The 24647-nt window shown below is 46.7% G+C and overlaps 1 protein-coding gene across 1 annotated transcript in view; it reads left to right on the top strand.

The window, feature by feature from the left end:
• Nucleotides 1-840: 840 nt before the first annotated feature.
• Nucleotides 841-24647, top strand: part of LOC310668773 (inositol polyphosphate 5-phosphatase OCRL-like) — a gene marked incomplete at both ends in the record, with an annotated part of 107381 nt that continues 83574 nt past the window's right edge. The window contains 2 exons of the mRNA XM_083422104.1: nucleotides 841-906; nucleotides 5007-5060. Of these exons, the coding sequence (XP_083278230.1) occupies nucleotides 841-906; nucleotides 5007-5060 (120 nt within the window). The remainder of the gene's footprint in view (nucleotides 907-5006; nucleotides 5061-24647) is intronic.

Genomic DNA, 24647 nt, shown 5'->3' with positions numbered 1-24647 from the left:
CTTTTTCTGACTGACGGTCGAATAAAAGGTTGATGATGATGACATGAGGCAACAGTGTGACGCGGCAGCTAAAAAAGCCAATGCAATTCTGGGCTGCATCAATAGGAGTATAGCATCTAGATCAAGGGAAGTAATAGTGCCACTGTATTCTGCTCTGGTCAGACCTCACCTGGAGTACTGTGTCCAGTTCTGGGCACCACAGTTCAAGAAGGACACTGACAAACTGGAACGTGTCCAGAGGAGGGCAACCAAAATGGTCAAAGGCCTGGAAACGATGCCTTATGAGGAACGCTGAACGTTGTGAAGGCTGAAGGTTGCTACCCTCCCACCACTCTCTGAAGTCTCCTCCTCCCCCTGGTCCTTCCCAAGCAACCTGAGACTCTGACACCTTGCCTGTCTTTGCTCCATCCTCTTAATTTCTCTGTGTTCTGGGAGACCAGCAGGGAGGGGAGCTGATAGCAACAGGATGGGGAGACCCCCTGGCTTCTTCAGCAGCCTGCCTGATCTCTGCCTCTTGACCCCCGCCTCCAGCCTCCACTTCTGCCTCGGATTCTGGGCTGCTGTTTGCCACAGAATCTTCCTGCCCTCCTGCCTCTTCAGTTTCCAACACCTCCTCTTGCTCACAGTCTGCTCCCTCTTCTCCCTCTGACGACTCAGCGTAGTCCCCCCCCCCCCACCAGTTCCCTGGCTCTGAGCCTTCTTCCCTTGGGGGATCCCCAGTTGGTGCCCCCTGCCACTCCTATCTGCATCCAGCCGGCCCAGGACAGCAAGCAATGAACAGAGCTGGTAGACATCCCAGTACCTTGCATCTTCTAGGTGCAGCTGGTGCGTCTAGTCGGAATGATGTTGCTCATCTTTGTCAGGAAGGACCAGCTCAGCCGCATCAAGGAAGTGATGAGGGAGACAGTGGGCACAGGCATCATGGGGAAGATGGGGAGTAGACCCTGACAGCGGAATTCCCTACGTCGATCTTTCTGTCTGTCTATCTGTTTTTCTAATCTCTGCCAACCAGTTTCCCCCTCTTTCCTGCTTGCTCACTAACAGCCATCTTTGCTCCGCCCCTGCAGGGTAACAATGTGGGATGTAAAACACAGGAGCAGTCAATGACAACATTCCTAGAGTGTACATGTTCGAACGTGGGGAGGGATGTCTGTCTAGCAAGCAGGTAAACTTCCTGGGGACGGACTTCCTCCGCATGTGACCAGAGGTGGGTGTGGCCTCACCTGTGCAGGTAAATGATAAAAGCACAGGGCAGGCAGCCATCTCTCTCTCTCTGGCATCTTCCTTCGATGAGAAAACATCTAAGGATGCTCTCTTGGCTCTCAGCCAAGAGAGGACATAAGGACTATCTTGCTATAAGATAGATTCTAAGTATATGTAACCTTTTTAAGCCTGTCTGCCTTCTGGGATCATATTGTGAACAGAACGTGAGTAGACTCTTTTATACTTTTATGAAGACTGTGTCGTGTCTTGTATTTTAAGAGGGAACAAAAGGGGACATTACCAGAGTAATTATTATTATAGAGGTTCTAGCGAACCTGTGCAAGCGTTACCGTTGCGAACTTAAAGGGGAATGTAATAAACTCTGCTGATATTTTGGGAACTTGTTAGCACAAGTTGGATAAGGATATAATCAGTCAATATATCCTCTCCTGCACCCCAGAACATTCCCACAAACAAGGGGTGTGTGGCCGTGAGGCTTCCTGCCCCCTGACCAGGGTCTGCCGCAGCTGACAATCATGAAACACGAGTGCGTTTCGAGGGCTTGGAGGGAGAGAGCCTTGGCTGATGTAACTTGTTGGCCTCTGCTATCTGGAGAAGCAAACTGAGTCATGTTTCTGTAACTTTCCTGCCTGTGTGTAGCTCAGGGTAGGCAGCATTTGTTGTTGTTTAGTCGTTTAGTCATGTCCGCCTCTTTGTGACCCCCTGGACCAGAGCACACCAGGCCCTCCTGTCTTCCACTGCCTCCCGCAGTTTGCTCAAACTCATGCTGGTAGCTTCGAGAACACGGTCCAACCATCTCGTCCTCTGTCGTCCCCTTCTCCTTGTGCCCTCCATCTTTCCCAACATCAGGGTCTTTTCCAGGGAGTCTTCTCTTCTCATGAGGTGGCCAAAGTATTGGAGCCTCAGCTTCACGACCTGTGCTTCCAGGGAGCACTCAGGGCTGATTTCCTTCAGAATGGAGAGGTTTGATCTTCTTGCAGTCCTTGGGACTCTCAAGAGTCTCCTCCGGCACCAGAATTCAAAAGCATCAATTCTTCGGTGATCAGCCTTCTTTATGGCAGGCAGCATAGTGCTCTCCAAATGTTGATAGACCAAAATTCCCATAATTGCTAAGAATTGGCCTTGCTGACTGGGGCTCATGAGAGTTCCACTTCAGCAACACCAGGAGGGTGCAGTGTCGGCGATCCCTGCTGCTGCAGCTGCACCACTAAGGTTTCTACTAGAGCAGCCAGTAGAGAGCAACGTAAGCCGAGTGGCAGAGATGTATTGGATTAGATTATAACAAATGTGGGCAACTTCTCCAGTGATTGGGGTGGGAGTTGCAGTTTGTTAAGGGCAGTAACGCGAAAGCAGAGCGGCCATTTTGCATGGAGAAGGTTCCAGGCTCAGTCACCAGTGTGTGCAGATCGGGCTGGGCATGATCTCTGCCTGAAAGCTGCTGCCAGTCCATGTAGTCCGTCCTGAGCTTGATGGGTCAATGGTATGCCTCAATATAAGGTAGCTTCCTATGTTCCTGTGTACTACAGCAGGGTTTGGAGGGCCACAAGCGCCCTGCCCATGAATTCAAGAACCAGGGGAAATTCTAAAAGTCTTTGCTGAAAGGATATCAAAGCAGGGGCCAGGTGAACCTCTTTGGGAGTTTCTTCTGAAAGGTCGGGTGCCATGACTGAAAAGGCCCTGCCATGCTTGAAAGAGCAGGAGTTCCCTGGGAAGGGGATTCTAGTCAGTGGAGAGACAGTGCAAACAGAAGTGGGCCTTCTTCTGGTACCCTTTTCCCAAACCTTGAAACACTTGAAAGGCCAAATGGGATGCTCTGAATTGGGCCTGGAAGCAGTTCAAGAGCCAGTCTAGTTCACAGAGTGAGGCATCTGATCAAGATCTATATTTTAAAATAAGCTTAAAAAATATATTTGCAAATCCTTGTTTCATGCCAGGCAGAAAAGCAGCTGGCTCAGTACTTTGGCAGTTGTTTATTCTCCTGAACAGGGCCCCTCATTGATTTATGTACCTCAAAGTTGCAAAAAGGAGCAAAAGATGGGAGCAAAGGTCATACAAATTACAGAATACAATCAAGCTGCAAAAACACTAATTAAGAGTTGGTAAATAGTGCCTCCCATCAGACTCAGCCCCCTTTTCCCAAGGTTTAAGGTATCCTGAGAAGGTTAAAGGGCGAAGAGCTAATAGGAACAGCAGCTGGCTGGGAAAGGGGGGTGTAAATTGAAGAGGTTTCTCTTTACTGAAGTTTCTCAGGCAAAGGCCTTTCTTCTAAAAATCTATCTATGTTATGTATGAAATATATTGGCTTTAATGTAATTATGCAAAAGATCTAGAAAGTAAGAAATGTTAGATTCTTATGTTAGATTCTTATTTCATTGATGGTGTGTGAGAAGGTGAACCCAAGATTTCTGTTACCATGAGCCATCTGTTTTAGCCATCTGTTTTGGAGTGAAGGGGCAATAGAGCAAAAGGGCAAAAGGGCAGCAGGGGCAAAGGGTGATCTGGTAATTAAGGTGCCTTGTCGAGGCAAATGTAAGATATATGATTACTTGTCTGCCCTTTATGGATAGAAGGAAATATAGCTCTTTGTCTCCCATAAAAGGTAATAGGAAATGGGTGTATCTTTTATGATTGGTTCTAGCAGACAGCCAATAGGAATTTCAACCAGGCTGATTGGACAGAGGCAGCCAAAGGAGGAGTAAGGAGGCTGGGCTGAGGAAATATAAGTGCTGGTCACCAGGGCTGGGGTGTGCAGAGCTTTTGGTAACCATATACCACTGTGCCTATCATTTATTTGTCTGGCAAATAAATAAAATATTTGTCTCTCAAAAAAATGAGAGGCACAAATACAAGATGGGTGACACCTGGCTTGAGAGCAGTACATGTGAAAAGGATCTAGGAGTCTTGGTTGACCACAAACTTGACATGAGCCAACAGTGTGACGCGGCAGCTAAAAAAGCCAATGCAATTCTGGGCTGCATCAATAGGAGTATAGCATCTAGATCAAGGGAAGTAATAGTGCCACTGTATTCTGCTCTGGTCAGACCTCACCTGGAGTACTGTGTCCAGTTCTGGGCACCACAGTTCAAGAAGGACACTGACAAACTGGAACGTGTCCAGAGGAGGGCAACCCAAATGGTCAAAGGCCTGGAAACGATGCCTTATGAGGAACGGCTAAGGGAGCTGGGCATGTTTAGCCTGGAGAAGAGGAGGTTAAGGGGTGATATGATAGCCATGTTCAAATATATAAAAGGGTGTCACATAGAGGAGGGAGAAAGGTTGTTTTCTGCTGCTCCAGAGAAGCGGACACGGAGCAATGGATCCAAACTACAAGAAAGAAGATTCCACCTAAACATTAGGAAGAACTTCCTGACAGTAAGAGCTGTTCGACAGTGGAATTTGCTGCCAAGGAGTGTCGTGGAGTCTTCTTCTTTGGAGGTCTTTAAGCAGAGGCTTGACAACCATATGTCAGGAGTGCTCTGATGGTGTTTCCTGCTTGGCAGGGGGTTGGACTCGATGGCCCTTGTGGTCTCTTCCAACTCTATGATTCTATGATTCTATGAAATAAATTATTATTTTAATTTCTCTATTGCTGCATTGAATATTTCATTCCAGCTAAGCGTTAACCACAAGCAGGGTGCTACAAGAGCACTAGCCTAATATGATCATACTGCCCAATCCTAGCTATCAGTCTTACTAGATATTGCAGGAAGTGGCAACAGGCTGCCCCCCCCCCCCGACCCCGTGAGCTAGCCTGTAGCTGTGGTTGCTTTGCTTTTTTCCAGTATTGTCATCTGATCACTAAAAATGAGCTTCAGAGACTTCTGACCTACGACCAGGTGAGAGACATCTTTGTGTTCTATGTGGTGGTTTAGGATATTGCCCTGTTTATTTCCTTTGTCTGGGATACCCCAGCCTAGGCTAGAGAAACCACTTTCAGGCAGTTAGGAGCAAAGAACATAGGATGACTGCGACTTCTACAAATGCTTTTTAAGGTTGCAGGTTTGTGCAACCTGAATTAGAAGCAAGTCCCAATTAAGTTGGAGGGTTGCCTTGGAATAAGTAGGACTGCTCTGCAATTTCCCAGTTAGAGGGCTTTCCTAGCTCAGCACACGCTCCCGATGTTGTTGGACTCCCATCAGCCCCAGCATAGCTGCTGTCCAGCAATATCTAAAGGTCTAAGGTTTCCTGCTCTAGGTTTTGCATCGATCTTGAAAATCTGCGTTGCTCACATGTTCTTATCAGCAGATACTTCCATTAAGTCCAATTGAATTGCTGATGCTTTTTGTTTTACATTTTTCTCTCCAAGGTTTGTGTGTTCATCATGTTGACGACCTTTCTCCCACTTGGCATAAGGATCATGTCACGGCTAAAATGGCCGCTGTTTCTTTCTTTTCTTTTTTTTTGCAAGTAAATTTTTATTAATATTGCTCATTTATACATAAGAACAAATACAAAATTTATACCATAACTTGCGCGTATCACATCAAACCAACAAATCAAAAATACAAGACAAAATTCTTTTAGGCTCTGCCTAGCCGTAGACTTCCTTCCACACTTTTGGTAAGTATCAGATAAATTTGTATTCACGTATTTTATCGTTTTAATCCTGTATCATTTACTGTTAGAGTTAATTCAGCCCCGCCAGTGTCGTCTGAAAATTAGTTCCAAGATAAGTCAAATATTTATTCCAATTGTCATGAAATTTCTGTTCGTCTTGATCCCTTACTCTTCCTGTTATTCTAGCGAGCTCGGCATAATTTATCAACTTAACCTGCCAATCACTTATACTGGGTATAACTTCTGTTTTCCAGTTTTGCACTAACAAGATTCTTGCGGCTGTAGTGGCATATAAGAATATATATTTTTCTCCCTCTTTTATTAAATATTTTATTCGGTTTTACATAAAAAAACGACAAAGCAAAACAGAAACAACAAACAATACACCAAAAACATACAAAATTACACAAACATCACATACTATAGACAACAGAAATAAAAACAATCTTATCTTCGTATTGATCTTGCATTAACTTGTTTCTCTGACTTCCCCAAGTCTCCCTTCCCTGTATTCCAGTTCATACATTTAAACAACAAATCCCTTCCCTCTGTCATAATTAACCTCCTTTCTTAATTTGAATGTTTTAATATAGCTTATTCAATACTTAAAACTTAAGATGTTGGATCTTCTAATCTTTAAAGTTTTACTCCAGTACCCTTATACATTCAATCTGATGTTACTTTAACATTTATTAATCTTGTAGTGTTTCTGTAGATAGTCTTTAAATTTCTTCCAATCTTCCTCCACCGTCTCTTCTCCCTGGTCTCTGATTCTGCCGGTCATTTCTGCGGATTCCATGTAGTCCATGACTTTCATCTGCCATTCCTCCAGCGTGGGTAGTTCTTGCGTCTTCCAATACTTTGCAATAAGTATTCTTGCTGCTGTTGTAGCGTACATAAAAAAAGTCCGATCTTTCATACGTACCTCTTGATTGACCATGCCCAGGAGAAAGGCCTCCGGTTTCTTCTGGAATGTGTATTTAAACACTTTCTTCAGTTCATTATAGATCATCTCCCAAAAGGTCTTAATCCTTGGGCATGTCCACCAAAGGTGAAAAAAGGTACCTTCAGTTTCTTTACATTTCCAACATTTGTTATCGGGCATGTGATAAATTTTTGCTAGTTTGACTGGTGTTATGTACCATCTGTATATCATTTTCATAATATTTTCTCTTAAGGCATTACATGCCGTAAACTTTAACCCAGTGGTCCATAACCGTTCCCAGTCGGCTAGCATTATGTTGTGACCGACATCTTGTGCCCATTTAATCATTACTGATTTCACTTCCTCATCCTGTGTATTCCATTTCAGCAGCAAATTATACATTCTTGACAATATCTTAGTTTTGGGTTCTAGCAATTCTGTTTCCAGTTTTGATTTTTCCACCTGGAAGCCAATTTTTCTATCCAATTTATATGCCTCCATTATCTGATGATAATGAAGCCAATCACGGACTTTACTTTTTAATTTGTCAAAACTCTGCAATTTCAATTTATCTCCATCTTGTTCTAGTATCCCCCAATATTTTGGCCAATTGGCCTCCATATTGAGTTTGTTGACTGCTTTTGCTTCCATCGGAGATAACCACCTTGGAGTCTTGTTTTCAAAAAGATCCTTATATCTAATCCATACATTAAGCAATGCTTTCCTGACAATGTGAATCTTAAACATTCTGTGAACTTTAACCTTGTCATACCATAAGTAAGCATGCCACCCAAACGCATTATTGAATCCTTCTAAATCCAGTATATCTGTGTTTTCAAGAAGTAGCCATTCTTTCAGCCAGCAAAAAGCTGCTGCTTCATAGTAAAGTTTCAAGTCTGGCAGGGCAAAGCCTCCTCTTTCCTTTGCATCTGTTAGTATTTTAAATTTTATTCTTGGCTTTTTGCCCTGCCAGACAAATCTGGATATATCTTTCTGCCACTTCTTGAAACAGTCCATTTTATCAATAATCTGCAGTGTCTGGAACAAAAATAACATTTTTGGCAATATATTCATCTTTATCACAGCAATACGACCTAACAGTGAGAGTTTTAGATTAGACCATATATCTAGATCTTTTTTTATCTCCATCCAACATTTTTCATAGTTATCCTTATATAAGTTCCCATTTTTTGAAGTCATAATAATTCCCAGATATTTCACTTTTTTCACCACTGTCAAACCTGTCTCATTCTGAAACCTTTCTTTCTCTTTTTCTGTTAGATTCTTTGTCAAAACCTTAGTTTTTGTTTTATTGAGTTTAAAACCTGCTAATCGACCAAACTCTTGAATCAGTTCTAAAACCCTCTACACACTGGACTCTGGCTCCTGCAATGTCAAAACCAAGTCATCTGCAAATGCTCTTAATTTAAATTGTTTAACTCCGACCTGTATCCCTCTTACCATCTGGTCCTTTCTAATCATATTCAGCAACACCTCCAGGACCGATATAAAAAGCAGAGGGGAAATAGGACAACCTTGTCGTGTTCCTTTTTCTATTCTGAACTCTTCAGTCAGAACATTGTTGACAATTAATTTTGCTTTTTGTTCAGAATAGATTGCACCTATACCATTTTCGAACTCTTGGCCTACCCCCATACTATGGAGATTCTTTTTCATAAAACCCCAAGAAATGTTGTCAAAGGCTTTCTCCGCGTCCACAAATACCAAGGCTGCTTTTGTGTTTATTCTTTCCTGTAAAAGTTCCAAAATGTCAATTATGTTCCTTACATTATCGGATAGGTGCCTTCCTGGGAGAAAGCCCGCTTGGTCCTTGTGAATCTCCTCCACTAAAACCCTCTTTAATCTTCTAGCCAAGATGTCAGCAAAAATTTTATAATCCACATTAAGTAATGATATAGGCCGATAGTTCTTAAGTTGGTGTTTTTCCGATTCTGTCTTTGGTATGAGAGTCACAAAAGCTTCTGTCCACGTTTCTGGTGTCCTTTTCCCCTGTAATATGTCATTACATATATCCTTCAAGGGTTGAATTAGCCAGTCTTTCATTGATTTATAATATCTTGCCGTCAACCCATCAGGTCCTGGGGACTTGCCTAGTTTCATATTTTGGATGGCGCTCTCTACCTCTTGTTCTGTTATCCTGCAGCTCAATTTAAATTTACTTTCTTGAGATATTTCCGGTAGCCCATTTTCTTTCAAAAATTCCTCCATATCTGCTTCCTTCTGTGGTTGTTGTGAATAAAGCTGTTTAAAGTATCTTTGAAAGGCACTCCTAATTTCCACTGGGTTCTGAATAATTCTTCCTTCCTCTTCTAAATTTGTTATTGTATTCATTTTCTGTCTCTTCTTTATTTGCCATGCCAATAACTTTCCCCATTTGTTTGCTGATTCAAAAGTTCTTTGTCTCATTTGTCTGACCTTCCATTCAATCTCTTGATTTATCATTTGCATGTATTGTACTTGATATAACTTTATCTCTCTCAAGATTTGTTGTGATTTTGGATTTGATCTCAGTCTTTTTTCACCTTCCTTAATCTTTTCCAATATCTTTTCTCTTTTTTCCTGTTGTAATCTCTTCTTGAGTGCGTTCTGTTGTATCAAAAATCCTCTCATAACAGCTTTACTTGCGTCCCATACAGCTCTTTTTTCCACCGTAGTGTTTAAATTTATCTCAAAATAGTCTTTCAGAGTTTTCTGGGCCTTCTTGGTTATTTCCTCATCTCTAAACAGGGAGTCATTCATCCTCCATCTGAAAGAACCAGTTGGTTGTAAGTTCATTACCATCTTTACAGCATTATGGTCGGAGTAAGTCTTTGGGCAGATTTCTACTTTTTTTGTCTTTGGTGCCAGTCCTCTTGTGATCCAGATTTGGTCAATTCTTGTCCATGTCTTTTTGGCTTCAGAAAAGAAGGTTCCTTCTCTTCCTAAAGGATTTTTAGTTCTCCAGATATCCACCAAGTCCAGGTTATCAGTCAGTTCAAAAACGGTTTTCGGTAGTCTCCCATCTTTGGTGACTACCTGCCGTTGTGCCTTGTCCATGTTTGTAGAAACAACTCCATTCATATCTCCCATCAAGATCACATTGTACTCCAGATAGTCTATCAATGTCTCATGCAACTTTTTGAAAAATTCCGATTTTCCTTCTTTCGGTGCGTATATGCCAACAATCAAATATTTCTGTCCATGGTGTTGAATTTCAATTGCCAAATATCTTCCTTGTTCATCTTTAAAAATTAATTTTGGTGCTAGGTTCTCTTTTGCATATACCACCACTCCTCTTTTTTTAACTTTGTCCGATGAAATAAACTCTTGACCCAGTCTTTTATTAATTAAAATTTTTCTATGGAGCCTAGTTACATGTGTTTCCTGTAAACAAATCAAGTCCAATTGTTCTTTTTTTAGAATGTGAAAAATTGATTTTCTCTTAGAAACCACATTTAGACCGTTGCAGTTCCAGCTTAATAGTTGCAGAGACATCTTGAAATTAGTCTGCTATGTTCCTCCAGTAGCTCCCAATGTGTCTTCTTTCTCTTCTGGTCCCGGTGCTGTCGTCTTGTCCAAATCCAAGATTGCTTTAGCTATATCTCTCCTTTTTCTCTCTTGTGTATCAGACAGGTCTTGGTCTTTAAAGGATTCCTTCTGTAAGTCCTCCTCGTAGTCCTTTAAAAATCTGTCTTTATCTTCCACTGATTTTATTTTTATTTTCCTTCCTTTTATACTAAACGAAAGCCCTTCAGGGAACTCCCACCTAAAGATGATGTTGTTCTTTCTCAGCTGTGTGACCAAGTCTCTGTAGCTAGATCTGAGGTCTAAGAGATGTTTGGGAATATCCCTGAACAGTTCCACTCTTGATTCACCAACTTCCAAAGGCCTTTGGAAATGTAGTCCCAAAATTTTATCTCTCTCCTCTTTAGATCCAAAGGTAACCAAACAGTCTCTTGTCTTGATTCTCCTACTTGTTTTGCCCAGTCGAAAAGCACTTACTATTTTAAATTCTTCTTTATCCAGATCCAGATTCCAGAAATCTGCAAATTCCTGTGCAAGAAATTCCTTAAGACCTTCTTTCTCAATTTCTGGCAAGGATCTGATCCTGAGATTCGTTTGTTTATCTTTTAATTCAAGCATGGAAAATCTTATTCTGTAGTCCTCAAGTTGCCTGTTGATCGGTGGTATTTTTTCTTCTGTGGCCTCTGCAGCTGCCTTTGCTTCTTCTGCAATTTTCCTTGTTTTTGATGATTCTTGCAATAATTGCTGAATTAAATCTGTATTTTGTTTAATACAAGCTGTATTTTGATCTATTTTAGAAGATGTCTCTGACACCTTTTTGTTTGTTTCTGCAACCTCCTCTGTCAATTTATTTAATGATTCTTGAATTTTTGCACATCCTGTATTAAAAAGGTCCTCGGTTGAAGACATAGCTTTTAGTTTGGGTTGTACAGATGCACCTCCAATTGGGTCTGGTATAGAGGCTCTTCTTCCTGAATAAAAGATTTTCCCAGATCTTGTAGTCTTCTCCTGCAGCTGGTCTAATTTTCCCTTATCACTTGCCATACCACACCAACTTATTTCAAGGTCACTCCCAGCTGAGGCTAGCTGTCAGACTTGAAGTCAAAACAGTGGAAAGTCCCCAGTCACTTTCCCAGCTGCAGCAAGCTGTCAGATTTTAAAGCCAAACAGTGGAAAGTTCCCAATTACTTTCTGTTTCTTTGTATCAGTCTTTGTAGCAATCCTTATGTCCACCAGGGGGATACAATAGCCCCTGAGATACAATGTCTCCCGTCTTCTCCTTCTCCTTCCCAGCAACTTCGTAGCTAATTCCTCCCAGTAACAAGACTTAAACAGTCACACTTTTTAACAGTATAATCCAGTTTGCAGAGCTTAAAATCTCAGAGTCTCTCTCCGCAGTCCCCCCTTTACCCTGTAAACAGATTGGCAGATCAGAGCCGGGCGCCCGGGCGGTGTTTCCCCCACAGTCAACTCTTTCTTACGCAGGCAATATAATTTCCAGTCCTTCCCCCCCTTTTCCCTGCCACTTAGGGGGGGAGAAAATCCTTATCAAAACGCCAGATTCCGTTTCTTCAAAAGCACTTTTAAAGTTTTGGCACGCAAAGGTCTTTGTTTCCAGCTATATACAGAGCGGAAGGCTGACTTCCTGGTTAAACCTTACCGCTTCGGTTCTAATTTAGCTTACTTTTTTAACTTTGCCAAATCCAAAAGTTCCTTAATTTGTTTCTTTTCCTTTTAAAATTTGTAATCCTCCTACTCACGGAAAGTTCTTTTATAATCCAATTTGTCCCAAGAAGAAGTTGAGCGCTCCTCCGATCACGGCTGTGCGACGTCTCTCCGAAAAAGAAGCGATTGACTCTCAGCACCGCGTTACCCCCTCCACACTCCGGAGCTCTTCCTGAGCCCCAGAAACGTTTTAGGGGATCGCTGTTGGTGCCCGCCGAGTCCCACGGACGTAGGCTTCCTCCGCCTACGTTTTCAGGGGTTCACCGCGTCGCCGTAGCGGTAGAACCCTGCTTTTTTCGGAGCTCCCCCTCCGGTGCTCAGCAGGGGGCCGCCATGATCGCTGGCGCTCAACCCGGAAGTCTCTGTAGTGGCATATAAGAATAGTATCTTATCTTCTTTTTTAATTTCTTTACCCATCATTCCTAACAGAAAGGCTTCAGGCTTTTGGGGGAAAGTATATTTGAGAATTTTTTTAAGTTCATTGTAAATCATTTCCCAAAAGCCCTTCACCTTACTGCATGCCCACCACATGCGGTAGAGGTCTCCCTCTGCCTCTCCACATTTCCAACATTTCTTATTTTTCAGCCTATAGATTTTGGCTAACTTCACTGGTGTATGGTACCATCTATATATCATTTTCCATAGATTTTCCTTTAGTACCGTACACGTCGTAAACGTCATATTGATGTTCCACAATTCCAGCCACTTCTCAAACTCAATATTATACCCAATATCTACTGCCCATTTAGTCATAGCCTCCTTCACCTCCTCGTCTTTTGTGTACCACTCCAGTAAAATATCATATATCTTAGCCAATATTTTATTTTTAGCTTCTATGATTTCTATACTAAATTTAGATTTTTTATCTTCAAACCCTAGGTTCTTTTTATCTTCTTTCAACAAATCATTTACCTGGTGGTATTGTATCCAGCCAGTAAATGAATTTTTTATCTCTTCATATGGTCTGAGTTTAATGCCTTGATCAGTTTTCCGTATAAGTTCTTCATAGGTGGCATTCTTCCCTTCCATATTGGTTTTTTTAACCGTTAGGACCTCTATTGGCGAGATCCACCAAGGTGTCTTCCTTTCCAGCAAGTTTTTATTTCTCTCCCATGCTTGAAATATTGGTCCTCTGAAAACATGGTTCAGGAAGCTTTTATGGTACCTTTCCGTACCATAAGTACGCATGCCACCTGTCAGAGCTGGCTCCTGGTCCCAGCTCACAGAGGACCAACGCTAGCCGGTAGTAATGTACAAAAGTCTTTATTGAAGTACAGTTTCCATTTTCAAGCCGCAGCGCCCCAGCTCTACGTCTAGGGTTTAGACCGGCGAAGCTCCATCTGAATCTCCGCCCCCTGTACACCAGTTTAAGACTCTAGCCTTACTCCACCTCTTCCGTCTCTCCTTTCTCCTCTGGGTCCTGCTACCCTCCGGGGTCCCTTCCTTCCTGGACTCTTCTGAGGCTGACGATGACCCCCCTGACTCCTCCCGCTCTTTCCGGCGGGCTTTGGGACCTGGCTCCCTATCAGGGCTGCCGACTGTGCCGCCCTCCTGTACATTTGAACTTGGCGCGCGCGCCCAGCCTTCAACCTTCCTCTCAACCGTTTCCTCGCTCCCCGATGGAGGCGTGGCCAGTCCTGCCTCATGTCCTCCCGCTGGCAGCGCGCCGCCTGATCCCGATGCCTGGGACTCCTCCCCCCTACTGCACTCTGGTGTGGACGCTGGTCCGGATTTCCAACTGCTGCTCTCTGAGTCCCCTCTGGCCCCTTCTTCCTGGGGTGTCTCCCTGGGCACCCCCCTTGCCCTGACCATGGGAGCCCCTTTCTGTGAATCTTCCGATTCACTGGAAAGACTCAGAGACCTCGGACCACTGTCATCGCTGACATTTCCTTCGGAATCCTCCCCCTCGCTCTCCAATTCCTCCCTTTCCTGTGCCTCTGCTCCTGAACCCCTGACATCCATCCCCCCCTCGAAGCCCCCCCTTCCCCCCTCCCCACCTTCAGGTGTGGGTGCTGGGTGCTCCGTCGTTGTGGGGGTGAATGGCGGATACAGTTCGTCCCCCTTGGCGTGCATCCAGCCGGATAAGTCCGGCTCGTCCTCCGTGCTCTCGCCGACCTCGATTTCCTCTGCTTCCATCTCTGTGCCGCCGTGCTCGAACCCAAGGTCCTCCCCCAGCACGTCCATGTCCATCTCTCCCCCGGTCACCTCTGGGGCCGTTGCCTGCCAAGGACCCCCCAGCCACTTCCTGCTCCACCGCTCCTCTGGTCGATCGTCCCACCAATAAGAGCGGTCTGAGGCAGACCCCGAGGGCGATCCCTCCGGGGAACGTGTGTCTAGTGCCGGTTCTTCGTCCGAGGTGAACCCCTGGAACGTGCTGGCTGAAAGCGTGGGTGTGAAAAGCCAGTCGTCGAAATACGCGGCTGGCATGGGCCTGTGCGGGAACAAGGCATGAAACTCTTCCTTGAGAAGAGGCTCGTCCAAGGCATAGTCCGGCACCCAACGGTTGGCGCTGGCCGGGGTACCTTCGCTGGCGAGAAAATATTCTACTCCCTCTTCCCCCCATCTCGAGTCTAAAATCTCTGTGACCTGGTTGATGGGTTCCCCTCTTGGCGACCCCCTCCTTGTGGGCGTCTCCCTATACGGGTCTGGTGCCGTGCCCGGCGCCTGAAATCTGTGAGGTGCTTTGTAGGGCGTGAGCACTGATCTATGGAACACTGGGTGCATTCTGGATCCCTCCGGAAGTGTCAACCGGAAGGCCACTGGATTGATCTGTGCCTCGACTTGGTAAGGTCCTAGCTGCTTATGTCCGAGCTTCTTCTTCGCTAACGATCTGGTCGGCACTGCCTGGGCTGCTAACCAAACCCAGTCTCCCACCTGTATGTCTTCCCCAACCCTTCTGTGCTTGTCAGCCTGCAGTTTGTATGCGTGCTTTGCTAGTTCTAACTGCCTCCGAAGTTGTTCGTGAACTTCCTGCAATTCTGACGCTAAGACTTCCGCTGCCTGTGGCTCCCCCTCCCCCAGTCTCTCTAATCCCGGGAAGGTTCTGGGATGCCTCCCGTTGTTGGCGAAGAACGGTGTCACCCCCGTGGACACGTGCTTCGTGTTGTTGTAGGCGAACTCAGCGAGCGGCAGGTAGTCCACCCATGTTGCCGGCTGCTGATTTGCATAGCATCTCAGGTACTGCTGCATGATGGCGTTGACTCGCTCCGCTTGTCCGTTGGTCTGCGGGTGTCTTGCCGACGCTAGGTTGATCTTGACATTCAGGAAACCCATCAGCTTCTGCCAGAAGTTCGAGATGAACTGTCGCCCCCTGTCGGACAGGATGGACCGTGGCAGACCGTGAACCCTGAACACGTGGTCTATGAACAGTTTGGCGGTCTGTTCCGCCGTGGCCACCTTCGCGCACGGAATGAAGTGGGCCATTTTGGTGAACATGTCCACCACCACTAGCACTGCCGTCTTGCCTCTTCAGCTGGGTAAATCCGTGACAAAGTCCAGGGCCACCCTCTCCCACGGTTCGCTCGGTGTCTGCAGCGGTTCGAGCAGTCCCGCCGGTGGTTTGTGCACTGACTTGGCCCTTTGGCAGGTGTCGCACCTCGAGACGTAATCCGCGACTTCCACCCGCATCTTGGGCCACCAAAAATCCCTGGCTACTAATTCTGCCGTCTTCTCCTTGCCAAAGTGCCCGGCGGTGGGTGCGTCGTGCAACTGCCGCAGTACTTTCGCGCGGAGGTCGTCTCCCGGTACGTAGAGGGCCCCTCTGCGGATGAGCAATCCGTCGCGTATCTGGAACTCGTCGTCCTTCGCCGTGCCCTTGTGCACCTCCTCCATCTTGGCTTGTGCAAAGGGGTCTTCCTGCAGCGCTCGACGGACAGCTTCCAGGTCCACGGTTGCTGAAGCGCACGCCCACGCTTCCGGTGCGAAAATGTGCTTGGCCGCTGCTGGTGCCGCCTCTTCGAGGTATTGCGGCTTTCTGGACAGTGCATCTGCCATGATGTTGTTGTCGCCTGGGATGTACTCTATCTTGAAGTCGAAATCTGCAAAGAACTCCGCCCATCGTATGTGCCGCTGGTTCAAGAACCTTGCCGTACGCCAGTACTCCAGGTTCTTATGGTCCGTGCGAACCTGCACTGTGTGTTTGGCTCCGATGAGGAAGTGCCGCCACGCCTTGAATGCTGCATGAATGGCCAGCAACTCCCTGTCCCAGATGGTGTAGTTCTGCTCTGACTTGCTGAGCTTTCGAGAGTAGAAGGCACACGGTCTCCAGTCCCCATGCGTGTCTTGCTGCAACAGTACTGCTCCCACGGCTCTCTCCGAGGCGTCCATTTCAACTCTCATCGGTCTGCTGGGATTCACGTGCAGTAGCTGCTCTTCGGACGAGAAGAGACGCTTGAGGTTCTGAAAGGACTGCTCCGCTTGCTCCGTCCAGATGAACTTCTTCTTCTTGGAGCTGAGCGTGTCGGTAATGGCCGCTGTCTGCATCGCGAACCCCTTGATGAACTTGCGGTAAAAGTTGGCGAAACCCACAAACCGCTGGACCTCCTTCCGATTGCGCGGGCTCTTCCAGTCCAACACTGCGCGAACCTTGGCGCTGTCCATGGTGAGCCCCTTGTCCGACAACTTGTAGCCCAGGAAATCTACCTCCTTCATGTCGAACTGGCACTTTTCCAGCTTGGCGTACAGCCTATGCTCCTGCAGTCTCTGCAGAACTTCCTTGACGTCTCCCTCGTGGGTGTCCTCTGATTCTGAGAATATCAGGATGTCGTCCAAGAAGCAGACGCATTTCTTGTAGAGGAGACCCGCCAGTACGTGATGCATGAAGGCTTGAAAACAGTGGGAGCCATTTTGTAAACCAAAGGGCATAACTCTGTATTCATAGGTGCCCAGGGGCGTGAACATGGCAGTCTTCCATTCGTCGCCCTCCCGTATGCGAATCAGGTTGTACGCCCCTCGCAGATCCAACTTCGTGAAAACGCGTCCTTTCCTCACCGTTGCGAGCAGGTCGTCTATTTTGGGCATAGGAAAGGCCGTGGGCTTGGTCTTGGAATTTAAGATCCTGAAGTCCACTACAAGCCTTTTTTGGGGCGTGTCCTTCTTCTTCACAAAGAATACAGGACTGCCCCCCACTGCCTTCGACTCCCGGATGAAACCGCGCTTCAAGTTGAGGTCTATGAACTCCCTGAGTTCCTGCAGCTCGTCTTCAGACATGGAATACAGTTTCCCGGTTGGCAGCGTCGCCCCTGGTAGGAGGTCAATCTTGCAGTCATAGGGCCTGTGGGGAGGCAGCTTGTCCGCTTCTTTCTCGCAGAAAACCTCCAAAAACGCTGCATACTTGAGTGGCACTGCTTGCAGCGTGCCTAATTGTAGCTGCGGGTCATCCTCTTCCCCTTCCGGGCTTGGCAGAATGCAATGTTCCGCACAGTAGGAGGAGCCGAAGGTCAGTTGGCGCTGGTACCACGCCAAAGCTGGGCTGTGCCTGTGCAGCCAACTCATGCCCAATACTACAGGCGTGTCCGACAGGTGGGTGACATTGAAGCTGATGACTTCTCGCTGATTCCCAATTTGCATCACCATCGGAGGCGTTTGCTGCACCACTTGCCCCCCCAGCAATTCCCTGCCATCCACCGTGACAACCTTCAGAGGCAGCGTGGCTGGCAGTAGTGCTATGTTGTGCTGTTGAATGAAATCCAGTCCTATAAAGTCTGCGTTACTACCAGAGTCAATGGTAATTGGCACTTCCATAGTGAGTCCATTGAGCAGTTGGAGCGACGCCGTAAGCTGCACCACTGGTTTGGGTGGGAGGGGGTCTGTGGGTTGCAAAATTTCTGGGGATTGCTTCATTGACTTGTCTGGCTGGACCCCAGTGCCTCTTCCTCCAGCCAGACTCTGTCGTTTCCCTGCTGTGGTTCTCTCTGCTGAGTTGCGTCTGTGACTGTTGCAGAGGCTGCAGTGTGCTTATGAAGCCTCTGGGGACACTCTTTCGCCATGTGCTGAGCACTGTTGCAGATGTAGCACTTCCTGTTCCCTCTAGGAGGCTTCGCTTTGACTGCTCCCGGTGTTAGGGCTCTGGTAGCTGACTGAGCCCTGGCACCTCCAATCTCCATCGGTTCTTCTCCCCCTCCCTGCGAGGGTGTGGATTGCGCATGCGCTGCATCCTTGGGAAAGAGGGGAGGTGCTCTCGCTGGCGTACGTCCCCAACGTCCTTCTTCTCTGTTCCATGGACGTTCTTCCAGACGCACCCCAATCTCCAGCGCCCGCTGGACCACTTGCTGAGTGCTCTTTGGTCTCTCCCCCCTTGCAATCTCATCTTTCACATTGGCATTCAAGCCTTCCCAAAAAAGGTCTCTGACTGGAGCAGACTCCTTCTCCCATCCCAGCGCATGGACTAATCCAAAAAAGCGGGAATGGTACTGCCTCACACTGGCTCTGCCTTGTTTGAGCCCATGTATGTCTTTTCTGGCAATATCGATGTCTATCTTTGATAAAAAACACAAATCCATCGCTTTAATGAAAGCCTCCGCATTTTGGAGCGCCGGATCATTATCTCTCCACAAATTCCTCAGCCACGCTTTGGCTTCCCCATGCAAATGGGACAAGATAAACCCCACTTTCTCTCGCTCATCTCTAAAGTCTTTTTCCAGCAGATCCAGCGCAAACAGCAGGTCTGCTCGGAAGTTAGGGTACTGCTGTAAACTCCCGTCGAAATGAGATACCAGGCTGCCTCCTCTTCTCCCCAGCCCAATGCCCTCTGATTTGGGTCCCGGTTGCCCCTGTTTAGAAAGCACTTCCAACCTGGCTTGGAGATCCCTGCAGGCGGTATCCATTTCCTCTTCCCTTTTCCTGGATGCAAGTACCTCCGCATTGAGTTGACTCACTGCATTTCGCAGGTCTGTTAGTTGTTGTTCTGTAGTCATCTTGCCTGATTTGTGTGAGCTCGCGAAGCACCAATCCTCTTCCCTCGCTGCGTCGACTCACGTTGCGAGGTTCTTGGTGCAAAACTTTTCTGGAGATGGAGCTTACTGTCAGAGCTGGCTCCTGGTCCCAGCTCACAGAGGACCAACGCTAGCCGGTAGTAATGTACAAAAGTCTTTATTGAAGTACAGTTTCCATTTTCAAGCCGCAGCGCCCCAGCTCTACGTCTAGGGTTTAGACCGGCGAAGCTCCATCTGAATCTCCGCCCCCTGTACACCAGTTTAAGACTCTAGCCTTACTCCACCTCTTCCGTCTCTCCTTTCTCCTCTGGGTCCTGCTACCCTCCGGGGTCCCTTCCTTCCTGGACTCTTCTGTGGCTGACGATGACCCCCCTGACTCCTCCCGCTCCTTCCGGCGGGCTTTGGGACCTGGCTCCCTATCCGGGCTGCCGACTGTGCCGCCCTCCTGTACATTTGAACTTGGCGCGCGCGCCCAGCCTTCAACCTTCCTCTCAACCGTTTCCTCGCTCCCCGATGGAGGCGTGGCCAGTCCTGCCTCATGTGCTCCCGCTGGCAGCGCGCCGCCTGATCCCGATGCCTGGGACTCCTCCCCCCTACTGCACTCTGGTGTGGACGCTGGTCCGGATTTCCAACTGCTGCTCTCTGAGTCCCCTCTGGCCCCTTCTTCCTGGGGTGTCTCCCTGGGCACCCCCCTTGCCCTGACCATGGGAGCCCCTTTCTGTGAATCTTCCGATTCACTGGAAAGACTCAGAGACCTCGGACCGCTGTCATCGCTGACATTTCCTTCGGACTCCTCCCCCTCGCTCTCCAATTCCTCCCTTTCCTGTGCCTCTGCTCCTGAACCCCTGACAACAACGAATCTTAGGATCAGATCCTTGCCAGAAATTGAGAAAGAAGGTCTTAAGGAATTTCTTGCACAGGAATTTGCAGATTTCTGGAAACTGGATCTGGATAAAGAAGAAATTAAAATAGTAAGTGCTTTCCGACTGGGTAAAACAAGCAGGAGAATCAAGATAAGAGACTGTTTGGTCACCTTTGGATCTAAAGAGGAGAGAGTTAAAATTTTGGGACTACATTTCCAAAGGCCACAACATAATGCTAGCCGACTGGGAACGGTTATGGACCACTGGGCTAAAGTTTACGGCATGTAATGCCCTAAGAGAAAATATTATGAAAATGATATACAGATGGTACATAACACCAGTCAAACTAGCAAAAATTTACCATATGCCCGATAACAAATGTTGGAAATGTAAAGAAACTGAAGGTACCTTTTTTCACCTCTGGTGGACATGCCCAAGGATTAAGACCTTTTGGGAGATGATCTATAATGAACTGAAGAAAGTATTTAAATACACATTCCCGAAGAAACCGGAGGCCTTTCTCCTGGGCATGGTCAATCAAGAGGTACGTATGAAAGACAGGATATTTTTTATGTACGCCACAACAGCAGCAAGAATACTTATTGCAAAGTATTGGAAGACACAAGAATTACCCACGCTGGAGGAATGGCAGATGAAAGTCATGGACTATATGGAATCCGCAGAAATGACTGGCAGAATCAGAGACCAGGGAGAAGAGACGGTGGAGGAAGATTGGAAGAAATTTAAAGACTATTTACAGAAACACTACAAGATTAATGAATGTTAAAATAACATCAGATTGAATGTATATGGTTATTGGAGTAAAATTTTAAGGATCAGAAGACCCCACATCTTAAGTTCTAAGCATTGAATAAGCTATATTAAGACATTCAAATCAGAAAGGAGGTTAATTATGACAGAGGGAAGGGATTTGTTGTTTAATTGTATGAATTGGAATACAGGGAAGTGAGACTCGGGGAAGTCAGAGAAACAAGTTAATGCAAGATCAATATGAAGATAAGATTGTTTTTATTTCTGTTGTTTGTAGTATGTTATGTTTGTGTAATTCTGTATGTTTTTGGTGTATTGTTCGTTGCTTTTGTTTTGCTTTGTCGTCTTTTATGCAAAATCGAATAAAATATTTATAAAAAATAAAAAATGAAACCCTATCAATATGAACGGGGACTTGGGCATGAACTCTGTATTTACATACTGCTGCGTATAGCCCAATCAAAAGCATCGGATTTGGACAGCTAGCCAATAGCGCTTAGCGGATAGCGGCCTCTAGTGGACAGAATCTTTCTTGTGCCGCTGCCTGTTTCAGTTCTGCGGAGCAGCGGAGCTTCGCCAGCTTGACTGAGCTCCTGAGTGGCCGCCTGCTGAGAGAACAATAGACTCAGTCCATCAAAAGCCCATTAACTGGTTTCTATTGCAAAAAGTGATCCTTTGTTGGAAGAAATCTGTCAAGCCACTTCCCTTATGGACTGCCGGCTTAGGAAAAGCCCCTCACTTCAGAAAAAATATAGTAGCCTCACACCCCGGATTTTTCCTCATCAATGCCAACTCACCCATAGAGGCAGAATAGGAAGCCAGCCCTCCAGGACTTGCTCCTCTGCTGTAAACATAGTTAAAGTTGAGCTGCCGCTAGTAAGACCAAGCACTGGGCGCCTCTCACAGAATCAAAGGCTAAAATTGGGTCGAGTGCTTCTCTCCAGAATCTCTTTCCAGGATTATGGCTTCACATGCCTCCTTCTAATAGCAAATTCATCTGGGGAGACCCGGCAGACGGCGGCCAAACACATGGGAAGCACATTTGGTGGGGAATAAGAGGGTGCTGCTCCACAAACCTTAAAAAGCACCCTCTCCAATGGCATGGCACTTGGATGACCCTGTGGTTCTACCCCTGGGGCTGAGGGTGATGAAACAATTCCTGAGACAGCTAAAGTGCTGGTGGTGAGAAACCCACTTCAAATGAGACCAAACACGGGTTAGAGCTCAACGCCGAGCCTACCAAGTGGCGATAGCGACGGTGAGGAGGACCATTGTTGCTGGACCTGTTGGTGAAAACAGTACCAGGAGACTCTTACCAGGAGATCCATTACAACCTGTTGCCTCTGAGGATGTGGACAGACTTGAACGAGTGAAACCTACCACCTGAAGAAGTGATTGTTCAACTGCTTATTAAAAAGACATATTTGGACCTGGCCATTATGTCCAATTATTGTCCAGTCTCAAGCTTTCCATTCCTGGGCAAGGTGATTGAACGGATGGTCACTGAACAACTCCAGGCATGTCTGGAGAATAATGCAAAATATAGATGTCTTGGTAAAAATCTCAGGATATACTATAAATAGCTCCAAATCAGAGTTGATGTTATTAGGAAATATGTTTTTTTGTTCAACTGTTTAAACAATACCAATTTCATACTTGTACAGAAAATGTTAATTATCTAGGCACATTACTAGCATGAGGTTTATCAGCAAAGTATTCCCCTCAGCTCTTCCTCCTGACTAGGCGGCTTCTGTGGGAGAGAGAGCTGTCACGTCCCTTGCCCGCTACCTTTCTAACAACCCAGCCGACCTCAGTGCATTTTGTCCTTTCCCTCAGGCAGCAAAATGTCTGAGGCTTGCCTTGGGCATAAGTACTTGCCAAGTTGCAACGATTTGTTTCAGAACCCACTTGCATAAATTAAAAAAGGAAAAGAAGGGAACGCTTTTTTTAAAAAAATGATGTGCCCGGAACTCCTTTCTCTGATTCATGGTCAACATGTCAAAGTAAGTGCCACTGAAGTGTAAAAGCGGGTGCAGGCATATATTTTTTTAAGGACCACATTGTTTGGGGCTTGGTGGAGTCACGAAAAGCTTTGGACCTCACAGAATAACAGCAAGGGATCCTCAGGAGAGGTCAGTTATAACAGTATTATTTTCCCCATATGTGGGGTGGAGTGGGGGGGGGCAGGGCTTATAAAGTGAAGTTGATCCTCCACTGTGGGTTAAAAAGGTAAAGGTAAAGGTACCCCTGCCCGTATGGGCCAGTCTTGACAGACTCTAGGGTTGTGCGCTCATCTCACTCTAGAGGCCAGGAGCCAGCGCTGTCCGCAGACACTTCCGGGTCACATGGCCAGCGTGACAAAGCTGCTCTGGCGAGCTGGCACCAGAGCAGCACACAGAATGCCGTTTACCTTCCCGCTATAAAGCGGTACCTATTTATCTACTTGCACTTATGGGTGCTTTCGAACTGCTAGGTGGGCAGGAGCTGGGACCGAACGACGGGAGCTCACCCCGCCGTGGGGATTTGAACCGCCGACCATGCGATCGGCAAGTCCTAGGCGCAGAGGTTTTACCCACAGCGCCACCCGCGTCCCGTTCCACTGTGGGTTACTTTTGTTGAAAGCAAGATTCCTCTGGAGGGAGAGGATGTTGCAAAGTAAGTCAGAGGCAAAGCAGCCCAAAGCCAGGTTCTGTGTTTGCACACATGATTTGCAGTGAGCCAAGGGCTGAATTGCTGCTGTTGTTTCATAGCCCAGAACAGCAGGTGTAGGCGAAAGGTCTAAAGTAAGACAACCAGGTCTTGGTCAAGGCATCCGCTGACCAGCAGGCCATAGAGAAGAGGAACGTCAGCATTTCAACTCTGAGCCAAAAGTTTGGCTTTTGCTATTTTTGGACACCCTTGGTCATGAGCCAAGTGTGATTCTCGAACTGTGAATGCTGACTTTGCCAAATCCATACAGGCCCTTTTCATCTCTCATGCTCAGCAAGTAGCAGCCACAGCTCAGGAGAGGATTTTTCATTTGCTCCTTTCCCATGGGGTGGGGAAAACTCAACACTTTTAATCTTGTCTTATTTTTATGCAAATTGGGTGGTCCAAAAGAAGGAGACTTATATCTGCACCCTCTCTTTAGCACAGATGGCCTGCAGGAGAATTTCCTGTCCTTAAAAGTAAAACGGAACTTTTTTGGCAGTGCAACTGCAGGGAAGGCAACTGCAGGGAAGAGCAGCCCACTCCCGAGCCACCTGAGCCCGAAACCCCAACAACTCCCCCTCAACCTGGACATTTCCTTTAAAATGTAAGGCATGTTGGTCCCCCAAAAGAGGACATGTCCGGGGTTTCCCCAGACATATGGCAACCCTAAATTGTGGTGGAAGATGACCCTGAAAATACTGGCAAAGCCTTGTATGGTACGGCATGGAAAGGGGAACTAGAATAAAGGACTGAAGGGGCTGCATTAGTGAGGTTGTTAGAGCAAGTTTCCTTGGAATGAGGCTCAGCGGAGACTGTGGTGTCTTTATGATATATGGTTTATTCACACACATATACAACCGGAGCCGAAGATGGAGAGGCTCACAGCATTAACGCCCCAGAAGGTCTTGCTTCTTCCAGTTACAGCCTTCGAATCAAGAAGAAATCAGGCATGGCTCTCTCTCTGTGACTTCTGCCAACTTCCAGCCCAGCTCTCTCACACAACTCTGACCTTTTCCTTTCTCATTCCCAGCCAGGCGAGGGAGGAGGCCCACCCTCATTTGCCCTCTGGCACAGAGCAACCACAAGGTACATAGGTGGCAACTATGACCCTTGCTTGGTTAATTCAACAATGGAATCCTCCATGAGATTTTCACCCTTGCAGACTAGCTCCTAAACTCACAAGGCTGAGGGACTAGGCAAGACCAAGGCTATTTCAAAACCAGTTTTTAGGTGCATTTAGCTTTGTGTTCTATAGCTTTTAGCCCAATATTGATTGATGGGGAATGGAGGCTTATTTTGGGATGGTTTGTGGTGCACAGCCCTGTCTTGTCTTGTCCTCGTGTGTGTGTGTGTGTGTGTGTGTGTTTTCAAGGGCTTTTTGCTTGTTCACTGGGATCCTTCAGAAGGAAGAGACAAAAGAGTAGTGGCATTTTA

This window comes from Podarcis tiliguerta, assembly GCF_965153285.1.
Source record: "Podarcis tiliguerta genome assembly, chromosome: W".
NCBI lineage: Eukaryota > Metazoa > Chordata > Lepidosauria > Squamata > Lacertidae > Podarcis > Podarcis tiliguerta.
This window is presented reverse-complemented; position numbering and strand designations above follow the sequence as displayed.